At 50.6% G+C, this 20,652-nt stretch overlaps 1 protein-coding gene across 5 annotated transcripts in view; it reads right to left on the bottom strand.

Moving 5' to 3' along the window:
- The window catches only part of Ryr1 (ryanodine receptor 1), a 107,605-nt gene that overhangs the window by 41,590 nt on the left and 45,363 nt on the right, over positions 1 to 20,652 (bottom strand). For all 5 annotated transcript variants that reach the window (XM_048368619.1, XM_048368622.1, XM_048368623.1 and 2 more), the window contains exons 39-67: positions 19,622 to 19,895; positions 18,768 to 18,882; positions 18,540 to 18,672; positions 18,080 to 18,174; positions 17,758 to 17,893; positions 17,370 to 17,553; positions 17,175 to 17,283; positions 16,569 to 16,689; positions 16,305 to 16,474; positions 14,948 to 15,168; positions 14,703 to 14,793; positions 13,644 to 13,784; positions 13,247 to 13,410; positions 13,072 to 13,150; positions 12,800 to 12,889; positions 12,016 to 12,156; positions 11,010 to 11,084; positions 10,849 to 10,924; positions 10,110 to 10,233; positions 9,676 to 9,791; positions 8,288 to 8,355; positions 8,070 to 8,191; positions 7,358 to 7,407; positions 6,950 to 7,010; positions 6,603 to 6,841; positions 4,762 to 4,843; positions 4,206 to 4,336; positions 2,461 to 2,793; positions 336 to 576 (exon numbers count right to left, since the gene is read on the bottom strand). In XM_048368619.1, coding sequence (XP_048224576.1) covers positions 336 to 576; positions 2,461 to 2,793; positions 4,206 to 4,336; positions 4,762 to 4,843; positions 6,603 to 6,841; positions 6,950 to 7,010; positions 7,358 to 7,407; positions 8,070 to 8,191; positions 8,288 to 8,355; positions 9,676 to 9,791; positions 10,110 to 10,233; positions 10,849 to 10,924; positions 11,010 to 11,084; positions 12,016 to 12,156; positions 12,800 to 12,889; positions 13,072 to 13,150; positions 13,247 to 13,410; positions 13,644 to 13,784; positions 14,703 to 14,793; positions 14,948 to 15,168; positions 16,305 to 16,474; positions 16,569 to 16,689; positions 17,175 to 17,283; positions 17,370 to 17,553; positions 17,758 to 17,893; positions 18,080 to 18,174; positions 18,540 to 18,672; positions 18,768 to 18,882; positions 19,622 to 19,895 — 3,982 coding nt within the window. The remainder of the gene's footprint in view (positions 1 to 335; positions 577 to 2,460; positions 2,794 to 4,205; positions 4,337 to 4,761; positions 4,844 to 6,602; positions 6,842 to 6,949; positions 7,011 to 7,357; positions 7,408 to 8,069; positions 8,192 to 8,287; positions 8,356 to 9,675; positions 9,792 to 10,109; positions 10,234 to 10,848; positions 10,925 to 11,009; positions 11,085 to 12,015; positions 12,157 to 12,799; positions 12,890 to 13,071; positions 13,151 to 13,246; positions 13,411 to 13,643; positions 13,785 to 14,702; positions 14,794 to 14,947; positions 15,169 to 16,304; positions 16,475 to 16,568; positions 16,690 to 17,174; positions 17,284 to 17,369; positions 17,554 to 17,757; positions 17,894 to 18,079; positions 18,175 to 18,539; positions 18,673 to 18,767; positions 18,883 to 19,621; positions 19,896 to 20,652) is intronic.

Below are 20,652 nucleotides of genomic sequence, written 5' to 3'. Positions count from 1 at the left end.
CCAGGCAGACAAACTCTTAACAATGAACCAGCAAAAGGCCAGAAGTGGAGGTGTGGCTCAAGTTGTAGAACACCAGCTTTGCGTAAAAAAAGCCAAGCAAGAGCTCAAGGCTCTAAGTTCAAATCCCAGTACTGGCACACACGCGCATATGTACATGCACCTCTCCCTCCCTCCCTCCATCCCCCCCAAAGGAGCATAAGGAAAGTCAAGGGGATTGGTGTGTGCTGGGCTAGGGTAGGAAAGGTTGGAGGGGCAGGGAGGGAGGGCCTGAACATCAGGCAAGGCCAGGTGGGACTGGAGGGAGTGTTGGGATGGTGGGCTGGGGATGTACTGACCTGTTGTTGTCCACGTAGCGGATGAGCAGTGGGTAAAGGGCGTACAAGTCCCGGCAGAGCACGGAGAACTCATCCCGCACCAGGAGCTCGCCCTCTTCTGCTTCAGCCTTGGCCTCCAGGCGCAGCTGCTCCTCCTCGGCCACCACCTTCCCCGCCCGCTTGCGCAGCCTCCCGATGGTGGGGATGAAGTGGGAGTGGAGGAGCTCTGGCCTAGCCCGGCTCACGATGGGCTGGGCAAACACTGCAGAAACATGTATGACCTTTGACCTAGGCCCTCACCTCAGTTCTCAGCTTATGACTACTGACCTTTCCTAAGACCTGCAACTGTCATTTGACCCCCAACCTCTGACTCCAGCACCCTTCTCTGATTCTACTTCTTTTTTTTTTTTTTTTGGTCAGTCCTAGGACTTGAACTCAGAGCCTGTGTGCTGTCCCTAAACCTCTTTGTACCCAAGGTTAATGCTCTATCACTTCAGCTACAGCACCTCTTCTGGCTTTTTCTGAGTAGTTTATTGGAGGTAGGAGTCTCATGGACTTTCTTGCCCTAGCAGGCTTCAAACTGCAATCCTCAGATCTCAGCCTCCTGAGTAGTTAGGATGACAGGTGTGAGCCACCAGCACCCAGCTAGATTCCACTTCAGACTTGAAACCTTGGTCTTTGACTAGTCCCTGAGTGAAACCTGTCACCCATTCCCTGACCTCTGATTTCCAACAAGTAAATCCTCACCTGATAGCTTACCCTTAACCAACATGACTCTAACCTCAGTCTTTAACCTCTGATGTGCATACATACAGCCTCTTGTCCCACTGTGATTTCTAACTATGACCCTTGACGTTTTGTATGTATATGTTGCTGGGGAAGGAACCCAGGGCTTTACCACGTAGGCAAGGACTTTACCACAAAGATACATCCCCAGCCTAACCACCACTGGCTTCTCACTGCAGCCTCTGACTTGTGACCCTGTTCTCTACACTCCACCCCGATCTCTTCAGATGGAGCTTCCACACCAAGTATCCCGATGTTTTAAAGAATTAATTTCCTTCCTTCCCTCCTCCCTCCCTCCCTTCTTCCCTCTCTTCCTTCCTATCTTCCTCTCTCCCTCTTTCCTTTCTTCCTTTCCTCCCTCCTTCTTCTCTCCCCTCCCTTCTTTCTTTTTCTGTACTGAAGATCAACCAAGGCTTTCTACATCCAACCTCCTTTTATTTTTATTTTTTGAGACTAGGTCTCTTTAACTTTGTCCAGGCTAGTCTAACACTCCTGAGTTCCTGGGTTATAGCTTGGGCCACCATCCCTGGCTTAAAATCCCATTTCCTGCTGGGCACCAGTGGCTCATGCTTATGATCCTAGCTACTCAGAAGGCTAAGATCTGAGGATCATGGTTTGAAGCCAGCCCAGACAGAACAGTCAGTGAGATTCTTTTTTTTTTTTTTCTTTTGTCAATTGTGGGGCTTGAACTTGAGGCCTGGGTACTGTCCCTGATGAACTCAAGGCTAGCACTCTACCACCTGAGCTACAGCACTACTTCCAGTTTTTGAGTGACTAATTGGAGATAAGAATCTCACAGGGACTTTTCTGCTTGGGCTGCCTTTGAACCGGGATCCTCAGATCTCAGCCTCCTGAGAAGCTAGGATTACAGGTGTGAGCCACCAGTCCCCAGCTCCATGAGATTCTATCTGCAATAAACTACTTAGAAAAAGCCAGAAGTAGTGCTGTGGTTCAAGTGATAAAGTATACACTTGAGTACACAGAGGCTCAGGGACAGTGCCTAGGCCCTGAATTCAAGCCCCAGGACTGGCAAGAAAAAAAAAAAAAAAAAAAAGGACCCATATCCTGACCACTGTTGGTAGCCAGAATCTTGAACTGGTCTTCTGATCCTTGTATAAAGGGATCAGGGTTCTGACTGAGCTTTTAACCCCTGACCACATCCTCAGTCTTCCAGAAATTCAATGTCCGTCCCAAAGGACTCCATCCACCCCACATTCACCCTATGAAGCTGATTCTGACCCCTGGCCCTAGGAGAACCTGTGCTCTGAGCTCTCCCAATCCCAGGCTGTCTCAGGATCTGGATATCTCTTTCAGATCATGTGGCCCAAGGACCCCCCAGGCTTCACGACCTCGGACCCACCAGCCAGCCGCTTCATCCACGAGGCCTCGTCAATGCCCAGGTTGTTGACGATGATTCTCAGGATGTTCCCCAGCAGAGAGTTGAGGTGGTCAGAGGTGACCTCTGTGCAGGGTGGTGGGGCCCCAGCAGGCAGGGCAGGAGGGGGGGCCTCAGGCCCACGCTCCCACCAGCGGGGCAGGTAGCTACAGAGCATGGGGAGGGTGATCTCGATGACATGTGGCATCTCTGTGTAGCGGGCCCCTGACTCAGCCAGCCCCCCGATATCTGCCATGAGCCGCTCCAACACCGGGATGTCAGGACACATTTCCTCCACGCTGTTAGGGAGCCCCAGGACTGGGGGGCAAAGAGAGGTTAAGGCATGCCAATTCATGACCTCCAGGATGTAGTGCCCTCATCTCCCCCACAATATGTTAGAAACCCCCACCTAAACCTGTTTGCCAGACCCCAGCCCTGCCCCCTTCCAATCCCAGAATTTCTCACAGCAACCCCCCAAATACTTCTCACCCAAACCTGCCTTCCTTTCTTTCCTTCCTTCCTTCCTTCCTTCCTTCCTTCCTTCCTTCCTTCCTTCCTTCCTTCCTTTCTCCTTCCCTCCTTCCCTTCTTCCCTCCCTCCCTCCCCCTTCCCCACCACCCTCTCTCTTCAGTCCTAGGGCTTGAATTCAGGGCCTGGGCACTGCCTGTGAACTTTTTTCTTTTGCTCAAGATGAATGCTCTATCACTTAAGCCACAGTTCTACTTCCACCCTTTTTGGTGGTTAATTGGAGATCAGAGCCTCATGGACTTTTCCTGCCTGGGCTAGCTACAAACTGATCCTCGGTTCTCAGCCTCCTGAGTAAGGAAGCTGGCACGCCTTCCTTTCTATTTCCTAAAATCACATTCAAATTGCAGTCTTGCCCCTAGAAACCTTTACTTCTAAAACTGGTAGGCAGATGCAGGAGAGCCTACCAGGGGGATTGTGAGCACAGAAAATTTCTATAAGAGCAAGCTTGATTAAAAGCTTCCTGTTGGGCTGGGGGTATGGCCTAGTGGCAAGAGTGCTTGCCTCCTACACATGAAGCTCTCAGTTCAATTCCCCAGCACCACATATATGGAAAACGGCCAGAGGGGGCGCTGTGGCTCAAGTGGCAGAGTGCTAGCCTTGAGCAAGAAGAGGCCAGGGACAGTGCTCAGGCCCTGAGTCCAAGGCCCAGGACTGGCAAAAAAAAAAAAAAAAAAAAAAAAAAAAGCTTCCTGTCTCTTAGTCCCTGAGACCCACATCTTATTTCTTATTTTAATACCACACCTCCCACTTCCATCCCCCCTGGCCCAGAACTGAGATATGAGATATGAGGTACTTTCTGTCTGGTTTGGTCACTGCTAAATTTCTTATCTAAGACAGAGACTCATCCATAGGGGATGCTCTATCAATATTTGTTGAGTGAATGAATGAATGAATAGCAAAGGATGAACTTATGCCTTTCCTTGCCATTCTTCCACACCCTGAACTCAAGGATGCTGGAAAGTCCCTAAGCTGGATGGTCACCATCTCCAAAATAAACCTCAGGCTCCAAATTCCAACCCTGATTTCTCAATTCTGATCTAATGGCCTTTGGAGTGGCTTCTTGGGCTCTAGGACTCCTGATTGTGGGGTATCCCTGCCCTGGGGAATCCTTAGTCTTTGGCTGTCTCGGACTTGGAGGCAGTGTGCTGGGTAGAATGTGCACCTCCACCCCCACCCCCTGCCCCTCAGCCCACACAACTCACTGGCCCTCTCCCGGGGTGACTTAGTGGTGTACACAGAGCAGGCATTGTACTCATTCAGCTGAGGTTCCAGGAACGCCACAGGCATGGCTGCAGCCAAACGGGCTAGGCACTCCCCAAGGGCTGGCCGCAGCCTAGAAGGGAGATGGAATCCTTTGGAACAGAGCTGTGGGCCATCCATGGGTACTGATGCAACCCAGTTCTTTAGGAAGGACTTCCGTACCCTAGAGCTCCCAAGCATGCTGTGGCTCCTGTGCACTGCTCCATTCCTCCATGTCACCTACAGCAGCAAGCTTGTTTCCAGAAAGAAGCCACCTGGCAGCCAGCACCAGGCTCTCAGAGCCTCTGGCTCTTTAACTAGTCTTCCCTTCACTGCCCTCACATGGCCATCATTGGAACTTCAGCTGACAACGGGTTGGCCAGCGCAGAAATATTGACCCACCCCCCACCCCCCAGCTTTTCCCACTCCACCCACATTTCTAATCCATGTTCCTGCCCTTTCTATTCCAACCCTACAGTACCTCCCAAGGCTCAACCTATGTCCCCCCACTTTCCTTACTTTTCCACATAGGGGTTCTTAGTGGTTCCCAGCGAGTAGATACTGCACAGTGTTCGGTAGCAGGAGACCTGGACGTCATCCACTAAGGAGGAAGAGAGAGGGTCTGAGATGAGCCCACCATGCCAGTCCATCCCTGCCTTGTCTTCAGTCCATTGGCAATGGACAGCAGTGGAGGCTGTCCAGTCAGCTTGTCATAGATGCATTGGGACCTGAGCGGAGACCAGTTCTCTCTCCTAGCCTCACTCTCCTTCCCTACAAAGTGGCCACAATTAGGGATGGAGGTGTGGCTCAGTGGTAGAGCACTTGTCTAGCAAGCACAAGGGCCTGAGTTCAAGGCCTAGGGCCACCAAAAAAAAATTAGTTGGGGGGGGGGGAAGATAATGATCAATGTTCACACGCCCCCATGTGACCACGGGTGGAAATCTTTTTTTTTTTTTTCTGGTGAGTGTGCAATATTTAGCCAAAATTTTAATCTGTAATTTGATTATGAAATAAAGCCAGCTGGCTTAGTAAAGTTTTTTTTTTTTTGGCTTAGTAAAGTTTTAAATACAGCGCGAACACAGAGGGATATGACTTTGTCAAGTCATTTCAGACTAAGTGGTATATTTAAATGTGCTTGATAATTGTGGATTTGGGAAGGAACTTTTCAGAGGAAAAATCTAATTTATTAATAGAATGGATATTAAACATTCCTTTACCAGTCCCCCAGGCATTCCTGTGTTCATTTCAAACCACAGTGGAAATCTTGGGAAACAAGGAGCCAAAATTAATCTTTCTGCTTTCTAAATTGTTTATCTTATGTGTTTTGTCCCAATGACAACATGCTGACCGACAGACGGTCTCTTCTAGATTGTTCCTTTGAAAGAGCTGTAGTATCTCCTCATTGCTCTACTGGGGTTTGCACTCAGGGCCTTGCACTTGCTAGGAAGGTACTCCACAACTTGAGCCACACTACTAGCCCTTTTTGCTTTTGTTACTTTTCAAACAGGGTCTTATTTTTTCCCTGGGTTGACCTGGGCTGTGATCCTCCTATTTATATTACCCACATAGCTGGGATGACAGGCGTGAACCACCATGCCCAGCTTTTTATTGGTAGAGACAAGGGCCTCATAAACTTTTTCCTTAAGGCTGGCCTCAAAGCAAAATCCTCCTGATCTCAGCCTCTGGAGGAGCTGGGATTACAGGCTGAGCCACTGTGCCCCCCTACTCCTTTCCCACTGCCTAAAAGAAGAAAGTGGTAAGCCATATGGGAAGGTCCACATGGAAAAGGCAGTATTTTACGGAAAGGAGAAAAATGGGATAGCAGGAACCTGGGCTTATTACCTTAAGATCCACCTACAAGTAGTGTTACAAATAAATAAATAAACTTCTAGTTTGTGTGAGCTGCAGTGATTTAGGGGTTTTGATCAAGCAGCTGAACTCACACCCCAGCTAACTTTTACCGTCTCCTACCATTCACTTTGTGCTTTGCTTCCAAGAAAGCTACACGTTTAGCCAGGTGCCGGTGGCTCACGTCTGTAATCCTACCTACTCAGGATGCTAAAATCTGAGGATCGTGGTTCAAAGCCAGCCCAGGCAGGGAAGTCTGTGAGACTTTTTTTCTCCAATGAACCACTAGAAAACTGGAAGTGGCACTGTGGCTCAAAGTGGTAGAGTGCTAGTTTCTAGAGTGCTAGAGCTCAGATATGGCACCCAGGCCCTAAATTCAAGCCCCACAACCACAACCACCACCAACAAAAGAAAGCTACACACTCAAACACCTGGGGACCATGCCAGGCACCGGCGATGGGTGTTATTGTCCAAGCTTGACCCCACCTCCACCCCTGGTCAGGGGTCCTTACGGATGACATCATCTCCGAACTGGTGCTGGGCAATGTGCTGGAAAAGGGTGGTAAGGACGGGCAGCAGGGCCACGGTGGTGTAGGTGAGGTTCTGGCCCACGCCCTTCACTTGCGTGCGTGCTTGGGACACCTTGCCCAGCCTCAGGTTCTCCACCATCTTCTCGATGTCCTCCGAGGCACTCTCGAAGAAGGAGCGGAGGCCAGCCTTCACGATTTCGGGGCCTGACTTCATCACTGTCCTAGGAAGAAAGTTGGAAAAATCCCAGTTCTAGAATCAGCAAGTCTCCATTTCAGACAATGTAGGAGGGTGGGGGGGGGTGCTGAGGCTGGGGGCTACGTAGCCCTACCTGGCATCCAGGGAACGTGCCAGAATGTGAAGACAGTTGACCACAGCAGGGGCATCCGTCCCTGGGTGGGAAAGGACTCCTAAGACCTCCCTTCATCTCCACGCCAACTTTCCCTCTCTGACCCCACCTCTGGTCAGGTCAACATGCAAGCCCACCCTCACCCTCACCAGGGCTCCCACCACCCCCTGGCCTCCCTCATCCTAGCCATGAGCCTGCTGTCAATGTCTGGGGACAGTGGCTTGGCACAGCCCAGGGCTGTCTCAGTCACTGTCCTGACCCCAGAACCATGAAGTCTCCATCTAGAGGAAGAACAAGGAAGGCCAAACCTGGACATCTTTCTTCTGGTGGGGAGGTCAGTGACAAAGGAAGAGAGATCTGGCAGATGAGCTTAAGAGCAAGGCAACTTACCAAAGAGAGAGACTCGATGGCGGACAAGGGCAGCCAGTTTGCAGAAGAGGCTAAAGAGAGAGAAAGGGACAGATGGACAGAAAGACAAGGAGCCAGGAGACAAAGAGAGCATGGAGAGACAGGGGCAGAAAAGACAAGGAGAGAGGACAGAAGATGGAGAGGGAACCAATTGACAGGAAAGGTGAGGGACAGAGAGAGATGAGCAAGTATGAGAGTCACAGGCATTAAATGGCATGTGCTTTGGTCAAGGTGACCCATTTGTTTGTCCATCTGAGAGTGTTGCATCCTGGGAAACCCATCGGACACAGGAAAACCTACACAGTATGTCACCTTGTCTATCATTGCTTCTGCTTGTGGAGTTACCACTGACTAGCATCTAGCATAGAGCCTGAAGGGGCCAAGGTTGGACGGGGCATCAGTGGTTCATGTCTATAACCCCAGCTACTTAAGAGTAGATCTGAGGCTCATGGTTCAAAGTCAGCCCAGGTAGCAAAATCTGTGAGACTCTCATCTCCAATGAGCCACCAAAAAGCCAGAAGTAGAGCTGTGGCTAAGAGATAGCCCACAGGTCCTGAGTTCAAGTCCCAATACTGACAGAAACCAAAACAAAACAGAATAGAACAAAAACAGGTCCAAGGTTGGGAGTAAGGAGTCCAGGATCTCTAGGACCCTGTGAGTTTGGGGTCAGGGTCAGAGGTCATAGGCCATTTACCTGGTGATCATTTCTTTCTCCTTGTTGGAGGCGTGGCCACCACTACCCAGAACTTTGGCTGGTGTGGACAGGAAATAGAGGCAGTGGTTGGTGAAATACTGGTTGATCAAGGGGAGCAAGATCTAGAGATGGAGGAGAAGAAAAAAGGGGAACCAGTGAGGAATGGGAAAAACCCTCCAGTTCCCCAGCTCCAGCCAGCTTTTGAACCTACATCTCACCTTGGCAAAAAATTTAATCTCCTGTTCATGTGGGGATTTCTCTACTCGTCCACTGCTGACCACAGCCTCTATGGTGCGGGGGGGGGGGGGGGAGAAACGACAACATAAAGGTCATGATAGGTTCTAGGTGAAGTGACTCAGAATGTTCCGATGGGAGAAGCTTTGGGGGCAGAGTTAGGGAAGGATGGGACATACATTCTTGGCATGAAATCAGCTCTGTGAGCTTTCAGTTAAGCCTTTCTTTTGTATGATCCCTCTAAGTCCTAGATCAAATCCTTCCTGAAGCTGAAAATGAGGAGGAGGAAAAACTAGAACAGAGGTCTCGTCCAAGCTGAATGAATTAAGTAAAACCAGAAGGAAATAAGTGAAAACAGAAGCTGGTTTCATTTCGAAATGAAAATCAACTTCAAAATAACAATGAAACTATTAAAATAATAATATTGGCTCTTGGCAAGAGTGCTCGCCTCACATACATGAAGCCCTGGGTTTGATTCCTCAGCACCGCATATATAGAAAAGGCCAGAAGTGGCGCTGTGGCTCAAGTGGCAGAGTGCTAGCCTTGAGCAAAAAGAAGCCAGGGACAGTGCTCAGGCCCTGAGTTCAAGGCCCAGGACTGGCAAAAAACAAAACAAAAAATAATATTGGCTCTCAAGCATCAAAAGGCAAGCTGGGTGCTGGTGGCTCACACCTGTAATCCTAGCTACTCAGAAGACTGAGATCTGAGGATTGCAGTTCCATGTCAACCTCAGGCAGAAAAGCCCATGAGACTTTTATCTCAAATTAACAACAACAATAACAAAAAGCTGAAAATATGGGCTGGGATTGTGGCTTAGTGGTAGAGTGCTTGCCTAGCATACATGAAACCCCTGGGTTCAATTCCTCAGAACCACATACACAGAAAAAGCCGGAAGCGACACTGTGGCTCAAGTGGTAGAGTGCTAGCCTTGAGCAAAAAGAAGCCAGGGACAGTACTCAGGCCCTGAGTTCAAGCCCCAGGACTGGCCCCCAAAAAAGCTGAAATAGAGGTATGGTGAGGCCTTGAGTTCAAGTCCAACTATTAGAGTGCACACACACACACACATACACCATCTTTGAATTGTCTAAATTACAACCAGCTCCACACTCCCAATCCTCCTTTATCTGGAACTATTGATTTCTTAGTCCCATCACACTGATCACCAAACCCAGTAAGTGGTTTCATTACTTGTCATGTTAACTGTCAACTCGACCCCAAGAATGTAGGTCCCCAGACACCGGTGTCTGGCATATAGTAGATGCTCAGTAAGTATGAGCTGAAGAGAGGAGAAGGAATGAAGGAACTGGTTTTGCTAGACAAGTCTTTGTAGGTGTGGTAGATATCCGGGTCAGGGAGGGGGAAGTCTTCATACCCAGGTGGGCAATGAACTCTTGTGAAATATCCATCCAGCGTAGAAGCTGCTGCAGGAAGCCAAAGGCGAACCGCTTCTCAATGGAAGATGTGTCCAGCTCCATGTCTTTAAGACCTCTGTGAGGCGAGGCAAGAAAAGGTCAGGTCAAATAGGTCCTGTCCAGCTTTCTTCCTTTTACCCTGGTGTGCTTTGGGCCTGCAGGTACTTTCTGTACCCAGCTTCTACTTCATCCCAGGTCCTGGTTCCTCTATGCATCTCCCCAGGCTCTGCCTGCTTAGCCTTCTCTCTGTTTGGCCGCTTTAGCTTCATCCCCTATGGCTCCGCCTCTGTCACAAGCTCCACCCTATGCTCGTCCCTTCTGATTGGGCCTGTCATGGCTCCGCCCCTGCCTCTCCTCCTGGGCCCCGCCCCCAGTCTCCGCCCAGCTGCCATGCCTGGTGACTGCATAGCCATTCATCTGCAGGAACTTCAGCAGCTCCTGGGCCTTCTCTCGATCTCGTGCCTTCTCCTTGGCAGTGAGTGTGTCGTAGGGGACCAGCAGGGGATGTGTCCCACCCCCTGAGAAGGCAAAGATCTGAAATGAGGAGCTGGAGAAGATCAGGTCTGCTCTCATTTGAAATAGTTCCTGAGATTGAGGGTACACATTAATTTTGATAATAAAGATGGAGGTAAAAGCTATTTGCTTTCTTTTCTTTTTTTTGGGGGGGGGGGCAGTCTTGGGACTTGAACTCAGGATCTGAGCTCTGTCCCTGAGCTTCTTTGTGCTCAAGGCTAGCACTCTACCACTTGAGCCACAGCACCACTTCCAGCTTTTTCTGAGTAGTTTCTTGGAGATAAGAGTCTCACATACTTCCCTGCCAGGGCTGGCTTCGAACCTTGATCCTTAGATCTCAGCCTTCTGAGTAGGGAGGATTATAGGGGAGAGCCATAGGGCACCAGGTTCAAAGAATAGCTTTTAATGCCGGTGTCCCTCCCCTTCCCCATCCATGGGGTGGTAACCTACTTTAATCATTCCCTTTCTACAAAGTGAAATGCTGAGGGGGTGGAAGAGCAATTGTTTAAAATCGTACAATGACAGTGAGTGCCAGGACTGTAACCTAGGTCCTTGTGACTCTCAACCTGTGGCTGGGGGCTTCTGGGAAGGGGCAATGGTGGGGGTATGGGCAGCCTCACCCTTGGCCTCCAACTCTTGCTTCTTCTTCCGCCCCCATGTATTGTGGTAATTCTCTGCCAGTTGCTCTGCCATCGCCTAGGTGAGGAGGCAAGGATCTTATTCAGAGGATGCTCTCCCATCAGATGCTCCCCTCCCCAAAATAAAGGATCAGAGGTCTCACCTGCAGCTCACGGGACAGAGTAACCCCACTGAGGTCGGGGGGCTGTGGATTGTAGCCTTCTCTGGGATCGTAGGTCTGAGAGGGCAAGAGGAAGAAGGGGCTTAATGGATTAGTCGGAAGCTCAAGCCTCCAGACAACTCCTCAGATCCCCTTCTTTATTTGTGTTTTTTTTTTTTTTTTTTTTTTTTGGCCAGGCCTGGGCCTTGGACTCAGGGCCTGAGCACTGTCCCTGGCTTCTTCCCGCTCAAGGCTAGCACTCTGCCACTTGAGCCACAGCGCCGCTTCTGGCCGTTTTCTGTATATGTGGTGCTGGGGAATCGAACCTAGGGCCTCGTGTATCCGAGGCAGGCACTCTTGCCACTAGGCTATATCCCCAGCCCCAGATCCCCTTCTTTAAAAAAACAAATAAACAAACAAACATTTTTATTGTAAAGGGGATGTACAGAGGGGTTACAGTTATGTAAGTCAGGTGCTGAGAGTACATTTCTTTTTTAACAGTGTCACCCCTCTCTCATTTTCTGATCCCCTTCTTCAGGCCTTATTTCTGAATCATCTCTTCCTCTCCAGCTTTTTGATTCTGTGTGTGTGTGTGTGTGTGTGTGTGTGTGTGTGTGTGTGTGTGTATGCCAGTACTAGGGCTTGAACTCAGGGCCTTGTGCTCTTGCTTGGCTTTTTCTACTCCAAGGCTAGCATTTTGCCACCTGACTCACACCTCCACTTCCAGCTTATTGCTGCTTAATTGGATATAAAGAGTCTCCCGGAATTGTCTGCCTAGGCTGGCTTTGAACTTCCATCCTCGCATTCAGCTTCCTGAGCAGTTAGGATTACAGGTTTGAGGTACCAGCATCCAACTGTTTGATGCTTGAGAACCCTCAAATTCTTCTGCTCCCATTTTCTTGCTCAGCTTCTACTTTTGATTCTACTTCTCCTCAGCCTATTGCTCCTCTCCAGCTCACCCTTCCCTAGCCCCTTACTCAGCGCCTTACCTCCTCCCTCATGGTCATACCTGGGCAGTTTGGGATATCTTCCTCGTTTTCTTCTTTTCTGTCTTCTCCTCCTCACCCTCCCTGGCCTTCTCTACAGTCCACTCCCAGGCGATCATGGCCTTCAAGGACTCTTTGATAGGCCAGCGATAAATCTCTTTGTCCTGGGTGGACAGGTGGGAACAGAATTGGTAGGATGTGGCAAGAAGGAGCTTTTGGTTTAGCATCTCTGGCCTCTAAGGAAATTCCCACTATGTGCCTAAGAAGTGGTCCAGGCAGGATCAGAAGCCAGAAGTCTCTCTGTCTCTGTATTTGGGGTTTGAAGTGATCCTTGAGCTTATTAGTGCTCTACCACTTGCACAACTTTGTTGTTGTTTATTTGTCAGATAGGGTTTTATGCCTCAAAACACCCATACTCACATGCACCAGCCTCAGACCAAGGTCCTCCCGCCTCAGCCTCGTGAGTAGGTGGGAAGACAGGCATGCACTACTACACCCACTGGGAACGGAAGTGTCTTGCCTGCTCTGTAACTGAGCATCCCAAGCACACACTCAGGATCTCATTTACACACATCTCAAGAAAGTCAAGTCTCAGGATCAAGGAATAAACTCATCCTGTAGGAACACTAGGATTCTGGGACTCCTCAGGAAGGCAACTAAGTTTGACTGAGGGCAAATTTCATGGGTAGTGATTCCTAACTATAGGTCTACCTTGATGCAAAACCTGGAAGGCTACCTGGCTGCTTCCTAAACCCCTCAAATTCTGGAGTTTTCAAAATGAAACGTTGGGCCTCAAGATTGGGTCACCTTTTCAGAAAAGGTCTTGTAGGGTCTCAGCATGGGATGGGTCTTTAGCTCCTCATCTATGTTCTCTCCATAGGACCAGTTGTTTTGGATCTAGAGGTGGAGACAGGATGAGAGGTAGGCAGCAGCATGGGGGGGGGGGACACAAGTGTTGGGGGGGCTGCAGGGACTGAAGGCTCCCAGAGATCCAAGGGCTCTTAGGGACATCTGGGGTTTTCAAAGAAGATAGATGGTGGGCAAGGGTGGGTTTGCTGGGGAGGGAGACTGACTCTGACCTTGTCAAAGGCCCACTTCTCATGTGTATACTCTGCAAACTTGTTAATGAAGGAGTCGAGCTTCTCCGGGATGATCACACTGTTGGTGGGGAGAGACCAGTAGGTGTGGGGGCTGGGTGTCCCCCATCTCCCCAGCTGTGACCATCCCCCAATCCCTCCCACTCTCAGGCCTCACTTGAGGGTCTCCACAGGCCGGGGATCAAAGTTGCCTTCAGCATCCACTGTGGCTTTTTTCTCCGTCTTGGATGAGAATGAAGCGTCCACATAATCAGGAGGCAGGGCCCCTGCGATGGCGCACAGACAAGGCATGGCCATGCGGTACAGCTCCTGGTCATATTTCTGGGGAGGCCAGAAAGAAGTGGGGGGGGCAGGTTACAGCAGGCCTTGCTGAGCCCTCCAACCCTGGAGTCTCAGGACTTCGAACTCACAGCCTCTGTCAACCTCCCTCCTCAAATCCACAAACCTGTACTGGGGTTCCTCTCCCTAGACCTCTCAGATTTGGAGAAGTCGTCAAGCTTGGATTCCCAGACCCTACACACAGGCCCCTTAGGATTGGCTCTGTGTGCCCAAACCTTATGTGCCAGAGAGTCAAAGATGCCCCAGAAGAGTTTGCGTGTGAGGTGCAGCTCTTCCTCAGAGGTAACTCCAAAGTTGGCCCAGCCCGTGGGGAGGCAGTAATACTTCCAGCAGCGCTCATAGTGGTTGGTGAGGAGCTAGCGGGAGCAAGAGGAGGCACATAGGAGTAGGCATAAGCAGATAACGAGCAAATGAAGGCCCCAGAGGCACACACATGCTGATGTTTGCAAATGATGTCTAATAAGGGAAGGGATGCTGGGCTTCCTGGGGAAACGGTCCTGGACAGTTGGTTATGCAAAGTTAGCATTCTTATTTAGAGTCAGGATGGGCATTAAGCTAGAAAGGGATTTGTCTTTCGTTTACGGAAATAAGCATGCTAATCGTCCAGAAGAGGGTGGTGTGCAAATATGGAAGGAGTGATCTGTGCTTATGCAAATTACTATGCCAAACTGAAATACAAACAGTACCCCATGCAAATATATGGTAATTGAGAAGTGGGCCTTTGCTGTCCACTATGCAAACTTGAAGTAGGGGGCTAATTTAAGTAAATTATGCAAAATAGTCTCAAGATATCTGAGTTAGGGGTATCTCCTTATGCAAACTAGTATGCAAATGGTAAGAAACAGGAGACACAGTGTGCAAATATTCAGAACAGCTATGGTACTGTTTATTCAAATAAACGTACTCATTTGAATAGTGAAAGGTTGGTGGTCCAGAATGAGGAATCAGATGCTAATTAAGGAAAGTGGTGTGCCCTATGCAAACATATGCTAATTGAGGCGGGGGCTGGCTCATTTGGTTAGGCAAATTAAGCTTTAATTAGGGAATGTTAGAGGCACCAATGACGCAAAGTTAATGTCCTGGGACGCCTGGCAGGTAAATGGAGATGCTAATTGGTGACTATGGGGACCCTGACCCTCACGTATTTATAGATTACCTGAGGTGGGCACAGGCTGATCCCAAAGAGCCCTCTAGTCCAAGGGCAGAGCCAGGCAGCGGGCAAGGTGCATTTCAAGGTGCATGAAATGCACCACCCAAAGAAAGCTTGCTCTCACCTTGAGCGGCATCTTGGCGAACTCGTTCAAGATGGGCACATCAAACACCAGGCGCCGCAGCAGGTGCTGTAGCATGGATGGGCGGATGTACCTGGGAAGTTATGCGTAGGGCACTCTCACCTGGACGCCAGCCTTGCCCTGTGACCACACCCCCGGCCCGGCCCCTCCTCCACGCAGACCACGTCCCCACACCCGCCAGCTACGCCCCACGCTGTAACCACGCCCACTCCAGGGTCTCATTCCACCTGCAGAGCGCCATGAGGCAGTCCTCGATGACATCGCGCTGAGCCTTGGTGAGCGAGCGGCCCCGGGACAGGCGGTACACAGTATGCAGCATGGAGTCCACCATAATGGCCCGGTGCTCCGTTCCAGCAAACAGCGGTGCACACTTGGTAATGAGCGGTAGCACCGCCAGGCACAGGTAGCGGTTCAGCGCCAGCGCCATCTCTGTGGTGCTGAAAGTGGCCTGGGCACAGAGTGGGGACATCAGGCCCACTATACACCCTGAGAGTGATCTTGACATCTGTCCAAATAACTCTGAGTGAGAGACTCAGACTTCTGATTATTCTCCCTAAATCCTGCTTCTCTCAGTTTCTACTCCACAGGCGTATTACTTAGGAATCAAAATTCCAACACAAGCCTGGCGCTGGTGTCTTACGCCTATCATCCTAGCTACTCAGGAGGTTGAGGATCATAGTTCAAAGCCAGCCTGGGCAGGAAAGTCCATGAGACTCTTATCTCCAATGAACCACCAGAAAACCGAAAGTGGTGCTGTGGTTCAAGTAGTGCTGGCCTTGAGCTCAAGCATTCAGGGCAGAGTTCAAGCCCCACCACCGACAAAAACTAAAAAAAATTCCAACACAGATAGATAGACATATACACCACACGCACGGACACATGCGCATGCGCATACACACACACGCACACAAAACCAGTCACCAGTGGCTCACACCTGTAATCCTAGCTACTCAAAAGGCTGAGATCTGAGGATCACGGTTCAAAGTCAGCCTGGGCAGAGAAATCCATGACTCTTCAATTAACCACCAAAAAGCCAGAAATGGAGATATGGCTCAAGTGATAAAGTACAGTCTTGAGCAAAAAACTAAAGGGCTGAATCCAAGCCCTGAGTTCAAGCCCTGGTACTAGCATAAAAATAAAAGGAAAAAGAAAAGAAAATCACATACACACACACACACACACACACACACACACATTAAAGCATAGGAAAGGTTAATATGATGGACTCCCTATTTTGCAGACATTACCCTTCTACATACTATTTCCTCTGTAACGTCTATCTTTCATATAATAAGATAGACATCTCACCTACACATACATTTGGCAGTGGTTTTCTTCTTGGGGGTGGGCTGGGGATGGGGGAGTGCTACTAGGGTTCCAATTCAGGATCTCCCTTTTGCTTGGCTTGCTAGGCTGGATCTAAACCACTTGAGCCATGCCTCCTGCTGTTTTGCTGGTGATTTTTGGAGATGGTGATGGGAATTAAGATATGTCCTCAATCTCAGGTCAAGATGCTGTTGTGGCTATCCTGTCAAATCACTTGTGATGGGCAGGGGCAGTGGCCAGGCTGGGCGGGCTGCTTACTGTGTCCAGTGAGGCAGCTGCCCTCATGTCAGGAAGGAAGCCCACATCCAGCACATGTAACAAGAAGTCCTGGTTCTCAATACCATACACTCGGTCCAGGAAGAGCACTATGGATGCCTTGTGGTCAGGCACGAAGGATGCAGACATCTTTGGCTGGACCAGTGCCCCATCTGTAGACAAGGATGGCGGGGGTGAAGTCAGGGATGCCCTTCAGATCCCTTGGCTCCCTCCATAGCATTCCTGGACAGGTCCCAACCTTCCTACCTTTGCCCAGTGTAGGGATCTGCAGTGGGAGGCTGATGATGCCCACAAGGTCATCCAAGGGCACAAGAGATCGTAGGATGGCCCGGATCCTCAAGGCCTCCCCCTTGCCAGCTTGGATTAGCTAGAGGTGGTATGAAGAGGGATAGACATGTCATCAGAAACTTGTGCCTGATCTGGAGATGATCCCATTTCATCTCTGATGCACTCACAGGCAGAGAAGGCCTCCTTTTATTATTTTGAGAGAGGGTCCAACTATGTGGTCTAGGTTGGCCTCAAATTCTCAGTCTTCCTGCCTCAGCCTCCCAAGTGCTGGGAGTACAGGCATGGTCTACCATCCCTGTCTAAACCTCCTTTGTCAAGGCATCTCTAGTCCCAACTCCTCTGCCTGTGCCTCCCCTTGCTTGACCCCTCTAGCCTACCAATGTCTGTCTCCACCATGGCCTAAGAGCTTCATGAGATCAGAACCTGTCCCCAGCACTGCCAAATCCAGGACCACCCCCTAGGAGAGCTCAGTTGGTATTTCCCAATTCCTAAGGGCAGAGATTTGAAGCTGGGCTACGCATGCCCCCGGCTCCTCCTAATCACATCTGGCTTCCATGGTCTCACATGCATCTCTGGTGCACAGCGTCCCAGCAGGTCGATCAAAGCAGCATAGAAGGACATGATGGCGTGTCCCAGGTGTACCCGGTTTTCCTCAGGGGGCTCCTCACCAAAGCTGTAGGAAGAGTGTGATGTGCGGAAGGCAGCCAGGGGTATAAGGAGGGACATTTGCCTTACTGAGGAGGAGACCAGGAGACTCACTGTGGTCGCCGGTCCCTGCGGACACCTGGGCCATCCCTGGCGGGATCCTCAGAGATGCGAATGGCCTCCTCAATGGCAGCCAGCAGCCCTGAGCCGCCCTCACCACGCAGGGCGGGCCCAAAGCACTCGGGTTTCCGAATGAGCAGCCGTACCACCACGTTGGCATTCTCTTCCACGCTCTCACCTAGCCACCCAGGGAACAAGGTCAGAATATGCCAGCACCCAGGGGGCTGCAGGGACAACCTGACACCTTCAAGGGACATTGCTAGGTCCCCACTGCCCCCAGCCCTTGCCTCAGGCCCATCAAGGCATGCATTGTCACCCCAAGGATGGGCTTTCACCCCTGACCCTCACGCCTCCTGCCCTGCCAGTGCCAACACACGCTCACCATTGACGAAGACAGCAAAGCGCAGGAAGTCTAGGTACCGCTCACCCCCACAAGGGTTCCAACCGATATCTGGGTACCCCTTGGCCAGGAGCATGGGGCAGCTTTGGAGGCCACAGCCTGCCAGGTAGGATACAACCTGAGGGACAGAAAGGGTCTCAGCTCAACATCAGCCCTACACCATTCTCCCCTCCAAAGCCCAGATCTACCATTCTGGAAATGACTCAGCCCCAAACTCTGCCTGGTCCCATCTTCCTCATATCCTGGACCACCCCCATTCAAAGTCAGGGTAACCCACACAGGACCACACTTGCCCCCTCCACACCTTTTCCAGGTCTTGCTCCTGCAATGCTAAGGCCAGCTCATTGTTGTCAATGACAGAGGCGGCTGCCACATCCAGGGGTGTGGAGCCCTGCATGCCTGGGGGGACAAGAAGTGGTGAGAATGCATTGTCATCTGCCTTACCTCCTTTGGGAAGCCCTCCCTGACTACTCCTTTTCCAGATGCCTCAACTGGTCTGTGCAGCCTTCATCCTAGAGCCCTAACTACCTGGGCTATCACTGTCTGAGACTTGACTTTTTTTTTTTTTTTTCTTCTCACTGCACTATGAGATAATGGGGGCCAGGCAGGACGGTTGCAATCACCGCTGTGTCTCAGCACTGCGTGGTGAGTTAGTTTGTTAGATGACTGAAATGTGTGAGTGAGATGGTAAGGTGACAGTCTGAGTATGCTGTCGGAAGTGGACTCTGGGGGCTGCGCTGGGCTCTGGTTCTGGGATCTCTCACCTAGGCCGATGCCACTGTTCTCCAGCAGGTAGCTCAGGTGGTCAAACATGGAGCGCTGGTTTTGCCGGCTGATGCGGCAGAAGTAGCAGAGGAAGCGGCAGCAGCTGGTCACCATCTTGGGGAAGCGGATCTCCTGGGATGGACAGCAGGGCTAGATGGTTAGCATCTGCCCTCCGCAGCTCCCTCCCCTTCCCTGTGCTCTCAGGCCCAGCCAGGCCTCTTCCTCACCTTGGATTCGCCACCCCCAAGGACGTTCACCATGACCTCCATGACCGTCTCGTGCATACCCAGGGCCCTCATCAGGTTTGGGTGTTGGTAAAAGACCTTGTTGTTCATGATATTCCTGTGAATCAGGGAAGAGTGGGGGCTCACCACAGGGGATGCCAGGTCCAAGGAGACTCAAGGCCGCCCTGGTGATAATGCTTAGCATTCATTGACCTCTGACTCGGTTTCCGGCACTGCTCCCCTGTACAAATCTGAACTCATCCATCCCCACATCTAGGGTGTGGGAGTGGAGATGGGGAGCAGGAAGTATGATTGTGCTCATTTTACAGGTAAGGAAACTGAAGCCTGGTCCAAAGCAGGCTCCCCTAGAGTGGAGATCTTTGTCATACTGCCCATTGTATTACCAAGTGCTTAGGGAAGGCCTGGCACCCAGTAGATATTTAAACGTTTGTTGAGCGACTAAATAGGACACCTTTGACATTGACTTCTCAGTGCCATGATGTCATGCCAAGAATTACAATTGAGAGCCAGGTGCCGATGGCTCACACATGTCACCCTAGCTACTCAGGAAGCTGAGAACTGAGGATCACAGCTCCCAGTCAGCCTAGGCAACTAAATCCATGAGGCTCTTATTCCAATTAACCAGAAAGAGGCAGAAATGGAGCTGTGGCTTAAGTGATAGAGAGCCAATGTTGGGCAGAAAATGCCCAGGGACAATACCCATGCCCTGAGTTCAAGCCCTCGTACCAGCACCAAAGCAAAACGAAACAGGTATAATTAAGCAAAGGTTGTTGGCTGACACGGGCATGGGGACAGTGGATGTGACAAGCAAGAACTGGGTGGGGGAGGCACCTCACCCAATGCTCTGGATCATAAGGTTCTCCTCCTGGGGCCCCATCTGCACGATCAGCAGCGAGCGGATCTGGCCAAGGCATTCCAGCAGGCTCATGGTGTCCTCCACCGAGGATGGTGAGATGGTGTATGCCCGTGGCAGGGCACGCAGCAGCTCGCCCAGCCCGTCATACTGCCGATGCAGAAGGCTGAACATGGCCCGGACCAGCTCAGGGCTCTGCACAAAGTCCTCCTGGGCCCAGCGCACCACCATGTGGGATACTAACTCCTGTAAGGATTCTGGGAAAGGACACAAGAGTCCATGTGATGAAGAGAGAGAGAGTCACTATCTTTTTGGTTACTGTCCCATCCTTCACCTGCCAGGAACATATGGATTGTGGCAGATTTTCTGTTGTCCTAGGAGCTGCCCTGCTCTCTTCACCCTAAAGCCCAGACCCTATAGACTATAGCCCATGCTGAATTATAAGAGGAAAAATAAAATATACAATAGTAAAACTCCCACTGGAAGGCCTTCACCACCCACCTTTGAAAGTAATTCTAGCTGGGTACTAGTGGCTCACACCTACTCAGGAGGCTATCTGAGGATCAAGGTTCAAAGACAGCCCTGGCAGAAAAATCAGTGAGACTTTTGTTTTGTTTTTGGTTGTGGGGCTTGAACTCAAGACCTGGGCACTGTCCTGAGCTTTTTTTTTTTTTTTTTGGCCAATCCTGGGCCTTGGACTCAGGGCCTGAACACTGTCCCTGGCTTCCTTTTGCTCAAGGCTAGCACTCTGCCACTTGAGCCACAGCGCCACTTCTGGCCGTTTTCTGTATATGTGGTGCTGGAGAATCGAACCCAGGGCCTCATGTATATGAGGCAAGCTCTCTTGCCACTAGGCCATATCCCCAGCCCTGTCCTGAGCTTTTTTGATCAAGGCTAATACTCTACCACTTTGAACTATTGCTCTACTTCTGGTTTTTCTGGTGGTTAATTGCCTGGGCTGGCTTTGAACCACAATCCTCAGATCTCAGCCTCTTGAGTAGCTATGATGACAGG

This window comes from Perognathus longimembris, chromosome 20 (genome assembly GCF_023159225.1).
Source record: "Perognathus longimembris pacificus isolate PPM17 chromosome 20, ASM2315922v1, whole genome shotgun sequence".
In the NCBI taxonomy this organism is placed as follows: domain Eukaryota; kingdom Metazoa; phylum Chordata; class Mammalia; order Rodentia; family Heteromyidae; genus Perognathus; species Perognathus longimembris.
The sequence above is the reverse complement of the archived record's forward strand: the minus strand, read 5'-3'. Positions and strand labels throughout refer to the sequence as shown.